General features: G+C 39.9%; 1 protein-coding gene across 1 annotated transcript in view; it reads left to right on the forward strand.

Moving 5' to 3' along the window:
• The first annotated feature begins 5,651 nt into the window (after window positions 1–5,651).
• celsr1a (cadherin EGF LAG seven-pass G-type receptor 1a) overlaps window positions 5,652–13,412 on the forward strand; it is a 52,001-nt gene continuing 44,240 nt past the window's right edge. The window contains exons 1-4 of the mRNA XM_047389985.1: window positions 5,652–6,018; window positions 6,099–6,387; window positions 9,614–9,836; window positions 12,533–12,648. Coding sequence (XP_047245941.1) covers window positions 5,686–6,018; window positions 6,099–6,387; window positions 9,614–9,836; window positions 12,533–12,648 — 961 coding nt within the window. The 5' untranslated portion in view covers window positions 5,652–5,685. The remainder of the gene's footprint in view (window positions 6,019–6,098; window positions 6,388–9,613; window positions 9,837–12,532; window positions 12,649–13,412) is intronic.

The following is a 13,412-nucleotide window of genomic DNA, read 5'->3' on the forward strand; positions in this document are numbered from 1 at the left end:
ATATTCTTATGTCGGGATGCTTTGGAAAGACAAAATGTTGCCTCATGAATTCCTTTTTTACAACATATTTATCACGAGCCTGCCATTTATTGATGTTCCCACAGTTCTTTGCTGACTTACTCCTCCCAGGACTATAATCACTGCCCCGCAATGTCGCCAATCTCCCTCCCACTTTGGAAGGAAATTTGTAGTATTATGTAAAGGAAACAAGTAGTTTAAGGACTGTATTGCGGAAGGAGAAGATATAAATATAAATTAAAGAGGCGATGGCTGCTGCACAGAGCTTTGTAGCTGTGTGTAGTTTGGCCCACTGGTAACAGATTGTGTCAGGACCTACTTTGTTACACAGTCGTGTGATGATGCTGGTCTAATGTTTGACTTGGCAGTGAGCAGGTACGTGCCCCTATGTGTGTGGAACATCAAGCCATCAAGGCGGACTGTTATTTCCTAAATCATGACTGTGTGTACAGTGTAATGGACTCCATGCAGGATGTGCGTCTTAAAGAGGGCCAGGTGATGGATCTCTGGCGGCAAGTGGGATAACAGTGTAGTCCCAGACGCTTTGGGAAGAGACATGTGTGGAGAACTCTGTCTGTTAGCACATTGTGTTGAATGAGGGCCTAGATTCCACCATATTACAGCTACTCAATCTATTATGGCTGCTGGATAATTTTGTTGTCTTGGTGAATGATTAAATGGGTTATAAAAGTGTTTCTTATTTGTATGCATGATTGTAACTGAATCTCTCTTTCTTTGCTGATGTGATTTATATTTCTGAGATTAATTAGAGTTGATATTTGGATGAATTAGCTGAAACTGATTGACTGACCTGTCCACACTCTGCTTCTGCAGACTGAGTGTCTGAGTGTGTGTGAGTGACTGAGCTTTTATTTATTTCATTGGTAATAGTGTAAGGGCACCTGTGGTTGAGCATCAGCACGCCCTTTTCACCCTTAAAGCCCAACCACGACCACATGCACAAATACACATATATATGACTCGCTCATGTGCTTAGTTGGGTGCTGCAAAGCCATGCAATCTGACCCGTCTAAGAGTGTAGCTTCAACACTATTATCCCCCATCTGTGGGTTTCATCTGGCCTCACCACCTGTCCTCAGCTGTATTTCCCCCAGACTGTGCTCTCTCCAATGTATATCCTTCTCACTCCCTCCTTAGGCACCAGAGCTTTGAAATGCTTTACAATAGTAGTATACAGCAACGTTTTCCACATTTTTCATGTTGTGACAACCACAAAATTCAATGTATTTTATTGGGATTTTTTGTGATAGACCAAAACAAAATAGGGCATAAATGTGACATGATAGAAGAACGACACATACAGGTCCTTCTCAAAATATTAGCATATTGTGATAAAGTTCATTATTTTCCATAATGTCATGATGAAAATTTAACATTCATATATTTTAGATTCATTGCACACTAACTGAAATATTTCAGGTCTTTTATTGTCTTAATACGGATGATTTTGGCATACAGCTCATGAAAACCCCAAATTCCTATCTCACAGAATTAGCATATCATTAAAAGGGTCTCTAAACGAGCTATGAACCTAATCATCTGAATCAACGAGTTAACTCTAAACACCTGCAAAAGATTCCTGAGGCCTTTAAAACTCCCAGCCTGGTTCATCACTCAAAACCCCAATCATGGGTAAGACTGCTGACCTGACTGCTGTCCAGAAGGCCACTATTGACACCCTCAAGCAAGAGGGTAAGACACAGAAAGAAATTTCTGAACGAATAGGCTGTTCCCAGAGTGCTGTATCAAGGCACCTCAGTGGGAAGTCTGTGGGAAGGAAAAAGTGTGGCAGAAAACGCTGCACAATGAGAAGAGTTGACCGGACCCTGAGGAAGATTGTGGAGAAGGGCCAATTCCAGATCTTGGGGGACCTGCGGAAGCAGTGGACTGAGTCTGGAGTAGAAACATCCAGAGCCACCGTGCACAGGCGTGTGCAGGAAATGGGCTACAGGTGCCGCATTCCCCAGGTCAAGCCACTTTTGAACCAGAAACAGCGGCAGAAGCGCCTGACCTGGGCTACAGAGAAGCAGCACTGGACTGTTGCTCAGTGGTCCAAAGTACTTTTTTCGGATGAAAGCAAATTCTGCATGTCATTCGGAAATCAAGATGCCAGAGTCTGGAGGAAGACTGGGGAGAAGGAAATGCCAAAATGCCAGAAGTCCAGTGTCAAGTACCCACAGTCAGTGATGGTCTGGGGTGCCGTGTCAGCTGCTGGTGTTGGTCCACTGTGTTTTATCAAGGGCAGGGTCAATGCAGCTAGCTATCAGGAGATTTTGGAGCACTTCATGCTTCCATCTGCTGAAAAGCTTTATGGAGATGAAGATTTCATTTTTCAGCACGACCTGGCACCTGCTCACAGTGCCAAAACCACTGGTAAATGGTTTACTGACCATGGTATCACTGTGCTTAATTGGCCTGCCAACTCTTCTGACCTGAACCCCATAGAGAATCTGTGGGATATTGTGAAGAGAACGTTGAGAGACTCAAGACCCAACACTCTGGATGAGCCAAAGGCCGCTATCGAAGCATCCTGGGCCTCCATAAGACCTCAGCAGTGCCACAGGCTGATTGCCTCCATGCCACGCCGCATTGAAGCAATCATTTCTGCCAAAGGATTCCCGACCAAGTATTGAGTGCATAACTGTACATGATTATTTGAAGGTTGACATTTTTTGTATTAAAAACACTTTTCTTTTATTGGTCGGATGAAATATGCTAATTTTGTGAGATAGGAATTTTGGGTTTTCATGAACTGTATGCCACAATCATCCGTATTAAGACAATAAAAGACCTGAAATATTTCAGTTAGTGTGCAATGAATCTAAAATATATGAACGTTAAATTTTCATCATGACATTATGGAAAATAATGAACTTTATCACAATATGCTAATATTTTGAGAAGGACCTGTACAGTAGTTTAATCTCAGTCAGACTGGATGGAGAGTTTCTGTCAGCATACATTTGAAAGTCTTGCTGCAGATTCTCAGTTGCATCTAGGTTTGTACTTTGAATGGGCCATTCTAACACATACGAATGCTTAGGGTTGGTGAAGATGAACCTCTGCCCTGGCCTCGAGTCTTCTACAGCCTCTAAGAGGTTTTTATTAAGGATTTGCTTCATTCAATAACTCTAACTCCAAACTCTCCTGTTTCTACTAGAGAAAAGCATTCCCACAGCTTCATGCTGCCACCACTGTGTTTCACAGTGGCAATGGTGTGTTCAGAGTGATGTGCTTATCCAGAACTTTACCTCTTACCAATCCTGTGTGTTCCTTTGTCTTCATCATTCTTTTCTACATAGATTAATATAGAATGTGTGAAAACAGATCAAAGAATCATCTGAAATAAAGTATTTGACAGATAATTAAACCCACTTTAGGTTTAAACTCACTTGGTCTTGTCAAAACTTAATTTATTCTTCTTGGACAAGTTGAACCCATTAAACAAGTTATGGGTGTTACAACATGTTTTGGCAAAGTAAAAATTTTATTTAATCAAAAACACTTCAAAAGGGCAAACCAATGGGATGCCTGTTTTAAAATAGCAATTTTAAAAAATATTTCTAGTTTTATTTTCAAGACAATAAAATTCAAGCCTCCACTTAATGTAGATTTAGATAGAGAACAGCACCAGCATAAATTTTGAAAAACCTTTTTGATTTTGAAGGATCTGACTGACACATTTATGTATTTCAACCTGACTTTGCATATTACTACTCTGCTTAGCTGCCAGGGGCCATTAAAAAGAAAAGCTTTAAATGTATTTCCTTGCTGATTATTTATTTCAGGCTCACAGATTGGCCAACAGACCACATCTGATTTTAAAAAAGTAGCACATTACTGTTTTTATTTATTAAACTGCGAAGGTTCGGGAAATTTTAACTCATTATTCAAACAAGTCATGCTTGCAGTTCGACAGGCACTTAGGACCCAACAGCAAATTAACAAAACGATAAGAAAACTGAAAATCTACAGTTTAATGGTTGCTAACAGGGGACACCAATGCAAATATACATAAATGACAGAACAGACATGTTAATGTAAGTTATAGCTAGATATTTCCACTTTTTGTTTCTCAACACAAGACCTGCTGCACATGGACACTTTTGGTATTGGAGCTATGCAGCTTTGTAAACTACAGGAAGAGATTTGTTTACAAACTGCGTTACTAGATTGTTTGCTAGAGATGACAAAAGCCTGTTCAAACTTCATCAGACTGCAGAGTCAGACTGTTGATTTTCCCCATGAGGAATGATTTGTTTTAGGTTAATGTGTAAGCATGGGCTGCTGAGATTCTGTATGGTGAAAAACATCAGAAACAATACCACAATATAATTAAAATTAAAATGAATATCTTGATCTAAGTGCATTTATTTAAAACATAAAAGCAAAAATTCCTCTTCTTGCTGCTAAAATGTAACAGGAGTGCGGTAGACTTTTTTCAGCCGATTCACCGGAAGTCCACTGCAACAGGAGAACGCCATGCTCCATACAGCCAGGGAAATGTATAACCTTATAAACTTTAAAGTATGATAGAGCGTTTTAGCTTTTTTAAAACCATGACTGTTTACCTTGATGCTGGAAACTGGTCCAGGTTTACTCAGGAGCATTAGCGATGGTGGTGTTTCATTAAATTGTGGCATAAATCTTTTTAGGTTCCTATTGTTGACAGTGACAGATATATCTGATGCTGATACATTCTTCAGTTCTTCCATTGCACATGTTGTGTCAACATAGAATGAGTTGAAAATAAAGTGTAGAAGAGTATGCTCAACACTGAGACATACAGTAGCAAGCTATGGACAGGCACCATCAGTAACCTTTTAAACTTTGGCATGGGTGATGAATGAATTTATCTTGCTTTCTCTAAATTAACACATTTCAGACAGCTATAGTTTTGTATGAGACAAATGTGATTGTTTTAATAAAAAAGGCATTCCCAGTGAATATTAAAAAAAATAATTTGGTAATGTATTCTTGTAGACTGTTATCAATTAAAAATAAATGATATACATTGGGCAAACAGCAGATAACTCCTCAGTGTATGTCTTTAGAACATGCCTTGTTGTGTTTTTCCTTATCTTGTTCTTGTGATCCTATCCGTTCTTTATCTCCTGTTGTTTTTAGGGCCACACTCTGACCAACAGTATTATGGTCTCTCCCAATGCATGCAGACACAAAAGTCTGGCCTGCAGGTGGATGTCGAAATATATGGCACAAAACGATCAGGTGGATAGTACAGCTAGGTCTAGACTTTGATGGGGCCAACTAGGAGATAGAAATTAAGCTTTAGACGGCTGTGAACCAGACACTCATGTATAGGTAATTTGAGCTACTCAAATGACGTAATGTGATATTTGGATATCAAATAAGCCCCACACGTGTACTTGACTCATCTTTGACTCAGTTTCCATCATCTCTGTTTAAGAGCCTGTCAATACATTGTTTCACTTATGAACATCACATCTCTACCTTAGACAGTATTATTTTTGTAACGCATTGTTATTCCTTGTTTTCTTATGTTTATATGTTATGTTATATGTTTCTTTACGTATTGGTGGTTTAGTAGGACATGCAAAGTCAAAGTCTTGTCACTAACATATGTAATGTCTATTTCTTCCAGATGGCCTCCATCAAGTTGTAGCCATGTGCACGTTGCGCGTTACCATCATCACCGACGACATGCTGACCAACAGCATCACGGTGCGTCTGGAGAACATGTCGCAGGAGCGCTTCCTATCGCCGCTCCTCAGCCTCTTCCTTGAAGGGGTGGCGGCCGTGCTGTCCACCAAACGGGAAGCCGTATTCGTGTTCAACATCCAAAATGACACCGACGTTCAGGGCTCCATCCTAAACGTTACGTTTTCAGCACTGCAGCCCGGAGGTGCACCTGGTAAAGGAACGTTCTTCCCCTCCGAAGAGCTGCAGGAGCAGATCTACCTGAACAGGACGCTGCTGAGGCTGATATCCTCTCAGGAGGTAGCCCACAAGTGAAAGCTAGATGTGAAACAAAAGAGGTGCATGATGTTGATGTGACTCCAATTTTATCTTCTCTCCAGGTGTTGCCGTTTGATGATAACATCTGCCTGCGGGAGCCCTGCGAGAACTACATGAAGTGCGTCTCAGTGCTAAAGTTTGACAGCTCGCCGCCATTTATCGCCTCTGACACAGTTCTTTTTCGGCCCATCCACCCCATCAATGGGCTCCGGTGCCGCTGTCCGGTGGGTTTCACTGGAGACTACTGCGAGACCGAGATCGACCTTTGCTACTCGGGGCCATGCAAAAACAACGGAATGTGCCGCAGCCGAGAGGGCGGGTACACCTGCGAGTGCCTGGAAGACTTCACAGGTAGGCCATGTTTCAGATTCAATAACCAATCCTGTGGTTTACATGTATTCATCAAAGCTGATAGTCCGCTCTGACTAGTTCTTGGAGCTAATGTTAGAATGTGGTTGATGCCAGTGCAGAAAGGGAAAACATGTTTGCCACAGAAGATTTATTACTGTAGAAAGGTGGGTGAAATGCTCATATCAGGTATCAAATAACATTTAACCCAAGAACTGAAACTACTTTCATAACGATACCTTGGAATTCATGTTTGGTAATCTTATAAGAATTTTAAACCCAACCAATGTTTTGTTTGAAAGTAACATAAATAAAATTCCGACATGCAAGTCAAAGCAGTCAATAGGCTCAAAAAAGGTTTCTGATTTTGAAAGTTAAAATGTTTTATCATTAATCAACCAAAATGTTTTAAAACATTGTTGGAACTCTAAACTTAAAGCTAGTTTTCTGCTGTTAAAATTGTTTAATTTGAAATGCAAGACTTATAAGCTTTTAAGCTTATTCCACTTCTTGTACTTTTTGGTTAGTGGTTTATGTGTTATGCTCAACAGTTTTTTTGACAGCTCGCCGCCATTTATCACCTCTGACACAGTTCTTTTTCGGCCCATCCACCCCATCAAAGTATATGTATGGGCTCCGGGCACCGGAGCCCATACATATACTTTCACATTTTGTCACACCATCCCCATGGGAAAACATGGTTTTTGGCAGTTTCATGTTGTGGGAAGCAGGTCAGAGTTTCGGAAAAGGCCAGTGAAGCTAAATAAAGGCCAATCCTGGGAAAAAACCTGTTGGAAGGTAAAAGACCTGAGACCAGAACAACAGACCATCAGTTGGAGTTACAATAAAATGGTTTGGATCAAATAATATTCTGGCGTCAGAGTGGTCCAGTCAAATCCCTGATTTAAATCCAATTGAGAATATGTGGCAAGACATTGCAATTGATGTTCACAGATGCTCTTCATCCAATGTGACTGAGCTTGAGCTATTATGCAAAGAATATTGGTCAAACCTTATTTTAACCTCTACATGTTCAGAGCTCACATATCCCAAAAGACTAGCTGCACTGATATAATAGACCAATATAAAGTTACTCGTAAGTGAAGGAAAATGCTAAATGGTTTTCAAAATTTTGGTTAATAAAAATCTGAAAAGTGAGCATGCATTCCTATACTTTTGCCTTGACGTCACTGGCACATTTGTTTCATTCCTAAAGGTTGTCTAATTATTTAGGGATGAAGGTTCAATGATCTATACACTACTTCTGAGGGCCCTGAGCTGTTCTAATACTTGTTAGTTCAATTATTCAGAAAGTAGGTCAGGCAGCCTTCAGTGTGAGTCATTCCAAACATTCAACATGACGAAGTAAGTGAATGTTTGTCGGCAAAGATAGAGCATCTTCATAGCTTATGATGAGATTAAATAGTGCTTTTAATTTGTCATTAATGTGACTTTTGCATCACACTTATTGTTGTGATGCTCATGCCACGTCGCTTTCCAACATGTGGAAAACAGTGCGGATATAGCAATGGTTGTCTTTGAGGATGCCATGGATTGGTTTTTAAAAAGAAATTCTGAAACTGCATTTGGCAAAACATTACTGTTTGTTTAAATAGTCGTACAACTTTAATGTAGATTTTATTTAAGTCAAAGACTGGTGTGAGAAATAAAAGCCTAACCAGTTTTCATTTGGTAGCTAGGATTAATAATAACTTGGCCCAGTGTTCATGTGGCAAAGTTTGTGGGAAGACTTGCAAAGGTCCATTGTTCCCACTGAAACTCTTTGTGGAATATTTTGTGATGTCAGTGATCTTCCTCCTATACTTTCCTCTCGTACATTTGCTACCTGATCTTCTATGCTTCACTGTCTCCCCCTAATAGAGCATTGGGGGCCTCTGATAGTCCTCATGCCTCATCTTCATCCATCCCTTCCAACACTTCCTCCCCCCTCTTTCTCTTCCTCATATCTGATGTAATTACTTGATTATACCTGCCTTTGTCACTCAGAGGGCTTTTGCCTCCTTCTCCCATGTCGTCTTGTCCACTCATCCACCATATTTCCCTTACCTACATTTCAGTGTCCCCTCTTTGAAGGTCACAGTTAAACTCTGGATAGTCAGGGCCATCAGGGACCATTATGGGCCTGATGACAGCAGGGGTGGGAGTTGATCTGTTCTCCTTGGGTTTCCTACATTACAGGGAAACAGATCCTTATAATTCCCCCCTCGGAATAAAGGATTATGTTGAGGAGAGAAGGGCCATTAGCTGGTTCCAACTTGTGATGTGGTGGGGGTCTGTATGTGCCCTGGATGGAGAGATCATGTCTGGATAGCAGGTGGACACACTGCACAGATGACAGGAGCATCTATAGCAAAGGATATTTCTGTTAGGAATTTAAATTATTAGAGCCAGGAAGCTGGGCTCAGTTAGAAGATTTTGAGTTAAACTACATCAGTATGGTCATTAAAGAGAATCTTTCCCATGATGGGACTTAAAATGAGATAATGTCATATAATAGATTTGATAATTTACAGTACTTGTATCTGAACCAACTACATCTACTAGTTCAGCTGGAAAGTAAATCCGGCGAGGGTGAATACAAAATATTAACAGATGAGGATTGTCTTCTCAATCTTGCTGCTTAGGTTGAGCATGATGAGGGTTTATTCATTTTAAGGGACTTGAGGGACTGTTGTGCCTCTAAAAGTTTTTGAACTTACCTGTAAATCTTTTTGTGTTTGTTTCTATTAGCTTTGCACTTCTTAGAGCTGGGACCAACTCTTGCCAAAAGTTCTAAGTTGAATTAGGATTATGGTCTTTGACTGGGAGATTCTAACACACGACTATACTTTGATATACTGGCTGTAAGTCCAGCCTCATTGTCCTGCTAGAAGGTAAATCTCTTCCCCCAGTCTCAAGCCTTTTACACCCTCTAACAGGTTTTCAACCAGGATTGTCCCTGTATTCAACTCCTTCCATCTTCCCATTAACTCTGACCAGCTTCCCTGTTACTATTGTAGAAAACAATCCCCACAGAGTGATGCTGCCATCACCATGTTTCACAGTATTTCCACAGACCAGAAAGTTCTGTTTTAGTCTAATGTGATCGGGATAAAATATTTAATGTGACAACATGCTCATTAATTATCCCCATAGCATTGCACATTAGCTTAGATGAGAAGCAATATATCAATACTATTAATTGAACTCTATCTGCTTTTCCCTTTAGGCGAGCATTGTGAGGTGAATGCATCTTCAGGCCGCTGTATTCCCGGTGTTTGTAAGAATGGTGGGAAATGTGTCAACCGGCTTGCGGGAGGTTTTATGTGCGAGTGTCCACCAGGGGAGTTCGAGAAGCCTTACTGTGAAATGACCACCCGCAACTTCCCCGGACATTCGTTCGTAACGTTCAGGGGTCTACGGCAAAGGTTCCACTTCACCGTCTCCTTCATGTATGTAACTTTTTGCCTTCTTTCACTATTTTGTTACAAGATCATGTAAATGGCTATTTTCTTTGAGGAATAGTTTTACAGGTGGAGCTAATAAAGTGGCCAATGAGTAAGCATTTCTGTTATTTGCCACTTAGTAAGAAAATGTATAAAACTGCACTTAAAAAAATCCGGCACACTGCAAAATATATTACAACATTACAATACTACAATATTACCAATGCAATGCTGGCTAAAGTAAAACACATACTGGTGGTCCAGCAATTAAAGCGCACGTTTGCGAGACACACCTTGGTGTCCCTGACGTCCATTTCCGTTCCTATTTGAAGCCAGACACATTTAGAAAAAGGCAACTAACGTCTTTTTTAAAGATCTAGCTCAGTGGTGTCGAAATGTTGTGCCAAGTGGGTCCTAAATTGTAAAGTGGAAGTTACTTGCGGGCCACAAAAACTTGATTTTAAGTAAAAACAAAAAAACTTGTTTTATTGTGATTTTTTTTTAATATATATATATTTTACATGCTTAACAATGAACTAAACACGGAATATTTAATGAAAGAAACTAAGTAGTCTTTTGTGGGAATCTATAATTCATGTTTGATCCGAAATAGAAAACAGGCTTGCTGCAATCTATCAACAGCCTGTGTTGTCAAATTTGTACAATTCTTCAATGACACTCATTTTGAGGGCCACCAATAGCACCCTGGTCAGACGTTGGACACCCTGCTATAGATTGTGTTATTAGATATATTCTTTCAGAAGCTGTCACATAAGGACAGCCATTGAAGATTTTAGCTTACTAATTGTTGTTAAATAAGCTAGCTTTAGCTTAGTGGCCAAAAACTGCCTAGCATCTTTGCCGTTTGCAATTAATTGCAACAAAAAAATTTAAAACTTCATAAAAACGTTGCTTGATATACTAGTTAGCGAAGGTATGAACAGGTGAAAAAAGGTTATTCTGAAACATTAAAAAAAAAGAAATACAAAAATCTGAAATTCTAATAATAACAAAGTACAACCCTGTCAGAGCAGTTCTGTAGTAAATGGTAATATAAAGAGCTGAGTTCAGTGAGCTAAAGTATAGCTTAGGCAAGCTGAGACTTGTACACACTTATCCATTGTGTTGAGACAAACCACATCTGAATTTGCAACCTAATGAGATTTGCTTCTCACACTCTCCATAAACCTGAAACTGCTGGAGGAAAAATAATCCTGGTTAAGCAAGTTCTTTTATACACTCACAATACATCGAATAAGAAGAGGTAATCGTTAACCTTGTGTTTTGTTGTCACTGATAACGAAGATTAGACTGATATTTGGAATTCATCGACAGCATGAGGGCGAGAAAAGTTTTACAGTGAGTTGAAAACAGGAAAGGCTGTGTGATATTTTCCTTATCAGTGTTTGACTACAGCCATACTGACTTCCTGCAATCCTGGCCTGGCTGGCATCTGTTGTCTGACTCCACTGCCCTAACCTTCCACTCTGAACTTGCAGCTACGCATCTAAACTCTGTACCCACCTAAAACACACAAGTGCCCAGAGGGCACAACCCATGAATCTTTTAAGGCAAGGAAATGGTTTCATGAATGAGCCGCACATCCTTTACATACTTTCCTTGGCAAGAGGACCTTTTCTCAGGAGCTCCCTGCTTTTATTTATCATAGAGCCATCTTTAAGGTCTTCAACCTTTTCATCCCAGTCTGTTACCCTTGGAAAAGGGTTCAGATATTTGTACAGGAAACCTAAGCCTGGAGATAAGTAATGCGGAGGGAGTTCAGACACGTCATAGGCAGAAATGCACCAATCACAGGTCTCTGGGTTTTTTCATGCACCTCAGTGTATGTAGCTTGTTCTCATTTCTCTAAACTAAAGTTTAAAGCAGTCAACACACTTTTTCCAGCCTTTCTGTTGTAAGCGGTCATTAAAAGCAGAGGGGACATAACTAGCATTACAAAAATCTGGGAATTTGAAAGTTAAAAAAAATTGAAATTTATAGGAATTAATTGGAAAACAAACATTGAATTTTAAACTTTGTAGGTCCTTAGCACCTTATATCACACTGTTCTTAGCACCTTATATTAGCAATTACTGTCAACAGAAGTCTTAACTTGCATATTCCCCAGGAGAAGGTAGACCCTTACCTCAACTAATAAATTTCCAAAAGCTTGTTGCAATTTCCAAAGCAAATATGTTCCATGGGAAACAGTCTTATAAGCTCTCAAGGAGGTAATTGGGGCATTGATGAAATGTGCCCATAGCAAGTACAGGCAGATGGCACAATTTTATACACAAAACTGTAAAAGTACAAAATAGCAAAGAAGCAAAATCACCCACCATGAAAAAGTTTCCATACAAATTTTAGCTTTCTTTGAAACTGACTCAAAACGTTTTTGTGTTTCTTTTGACATATCTAAAACACCTCACTGATACTGAAAGTAGTTAACTTTAAGCCTTCCCACAGTAGCAACTTCCACACCGAACACTATTGTTGTAAGCATGCCCTGATTTAGCCCTTAGGCAGAGTGCATTCACTGAACGGAGAAAAAAAAACAAAAAAACAAGTCTTCTTAAGTTTAAGCTAAATGGTCAAGCTAAATATTGTCTGAATATGGTTACCTGACGACGTCTTGATGCATCCCTTCAAATTCTAAATGTGAAATTTATCTGTCAAACATCTAAGAATCCCTCTTTCTGCAGGTTTGCTACCAGAGAAAGGAATGCACTGCTTCTCTACAATGGGAGGTTCAATGAGAAACACGACTTTATCGCCCTGGAGATTATTGACGACCAGATTCAGCTTACCTTCTCCGGAGGTCAAGCTTTTCTTTGTGTATCATCCATACTGTTTATGTCTTTTACTGCTACATTAACCCATGTATGAATGCTCATAATCTAAAGGGACTCTTATAAATACATTTTCGTATTGTGTGGTTTCTTTTGATTAGTGTGTAGTTTTGAGTGAGTGAGTGGATAAGGAAAAGCCAACCTCTCATTGAAGTGCAGTCAGACATACGCCCAGAGTCTTTGTTAATGTCAGTAACTGTTAAACTGCAGATCAAACACATTTGCTTTGTACTGGCAACTGTTGTTTTCACATTTGGGCTGCTTTCCCATGGCACCGTACAGGGAGGAATCCAGTCTAATATGATTATGTCGGGTTGAAGCCGATTTGGGAAATGAGCCAAGTCCTTGTGCCCTATTTTAGAACCATAAAGCAACTAAAATGCTAGAGGCATTAATGTTCAACAGAGAAATATGAAGGCTCTAGGTGAGTTTCTGTGATGTTTGCTGATTTCTAGCAGGATTAATTTTTGTGCACAAGTTTCTCCTGCCCTTGACAAACAAAGTAAACCCTCCCCGAACTTCATTCTTTCCTGTTCTGCTTGATTTGTGTTGTGTGCAAATTTATTGTTGAAGTTGGGACTATATAAGAACTATTTAGGGGTTTAAACTGGGGATCATCAGAACAGGTTTTTGAGAACATTCTTCCAGTCTGAAACACTTAGCACTCTCATCTCACCTCAAAGGTTCAGGGTAATAGTAAAGGTACAACCCCCTCTACCAGAGCTGGGTGTAC

This window comes from Girardinichthys multiradiatus, chromosome 17 (genome assembly GCF_021462225.1).
Source record: "Girardinichthys multiradiatus isolate DD_20200921_A chromosome 17, DD_fGirMul_XY1, whole genome shotgun sequence".
NCBI lineage: Eukaryota > Metazoa > Chordata > Actinopteri > Cyprinodontiformes > Goodeidae > Girardinichthys > Girardinichthys multiradiatus.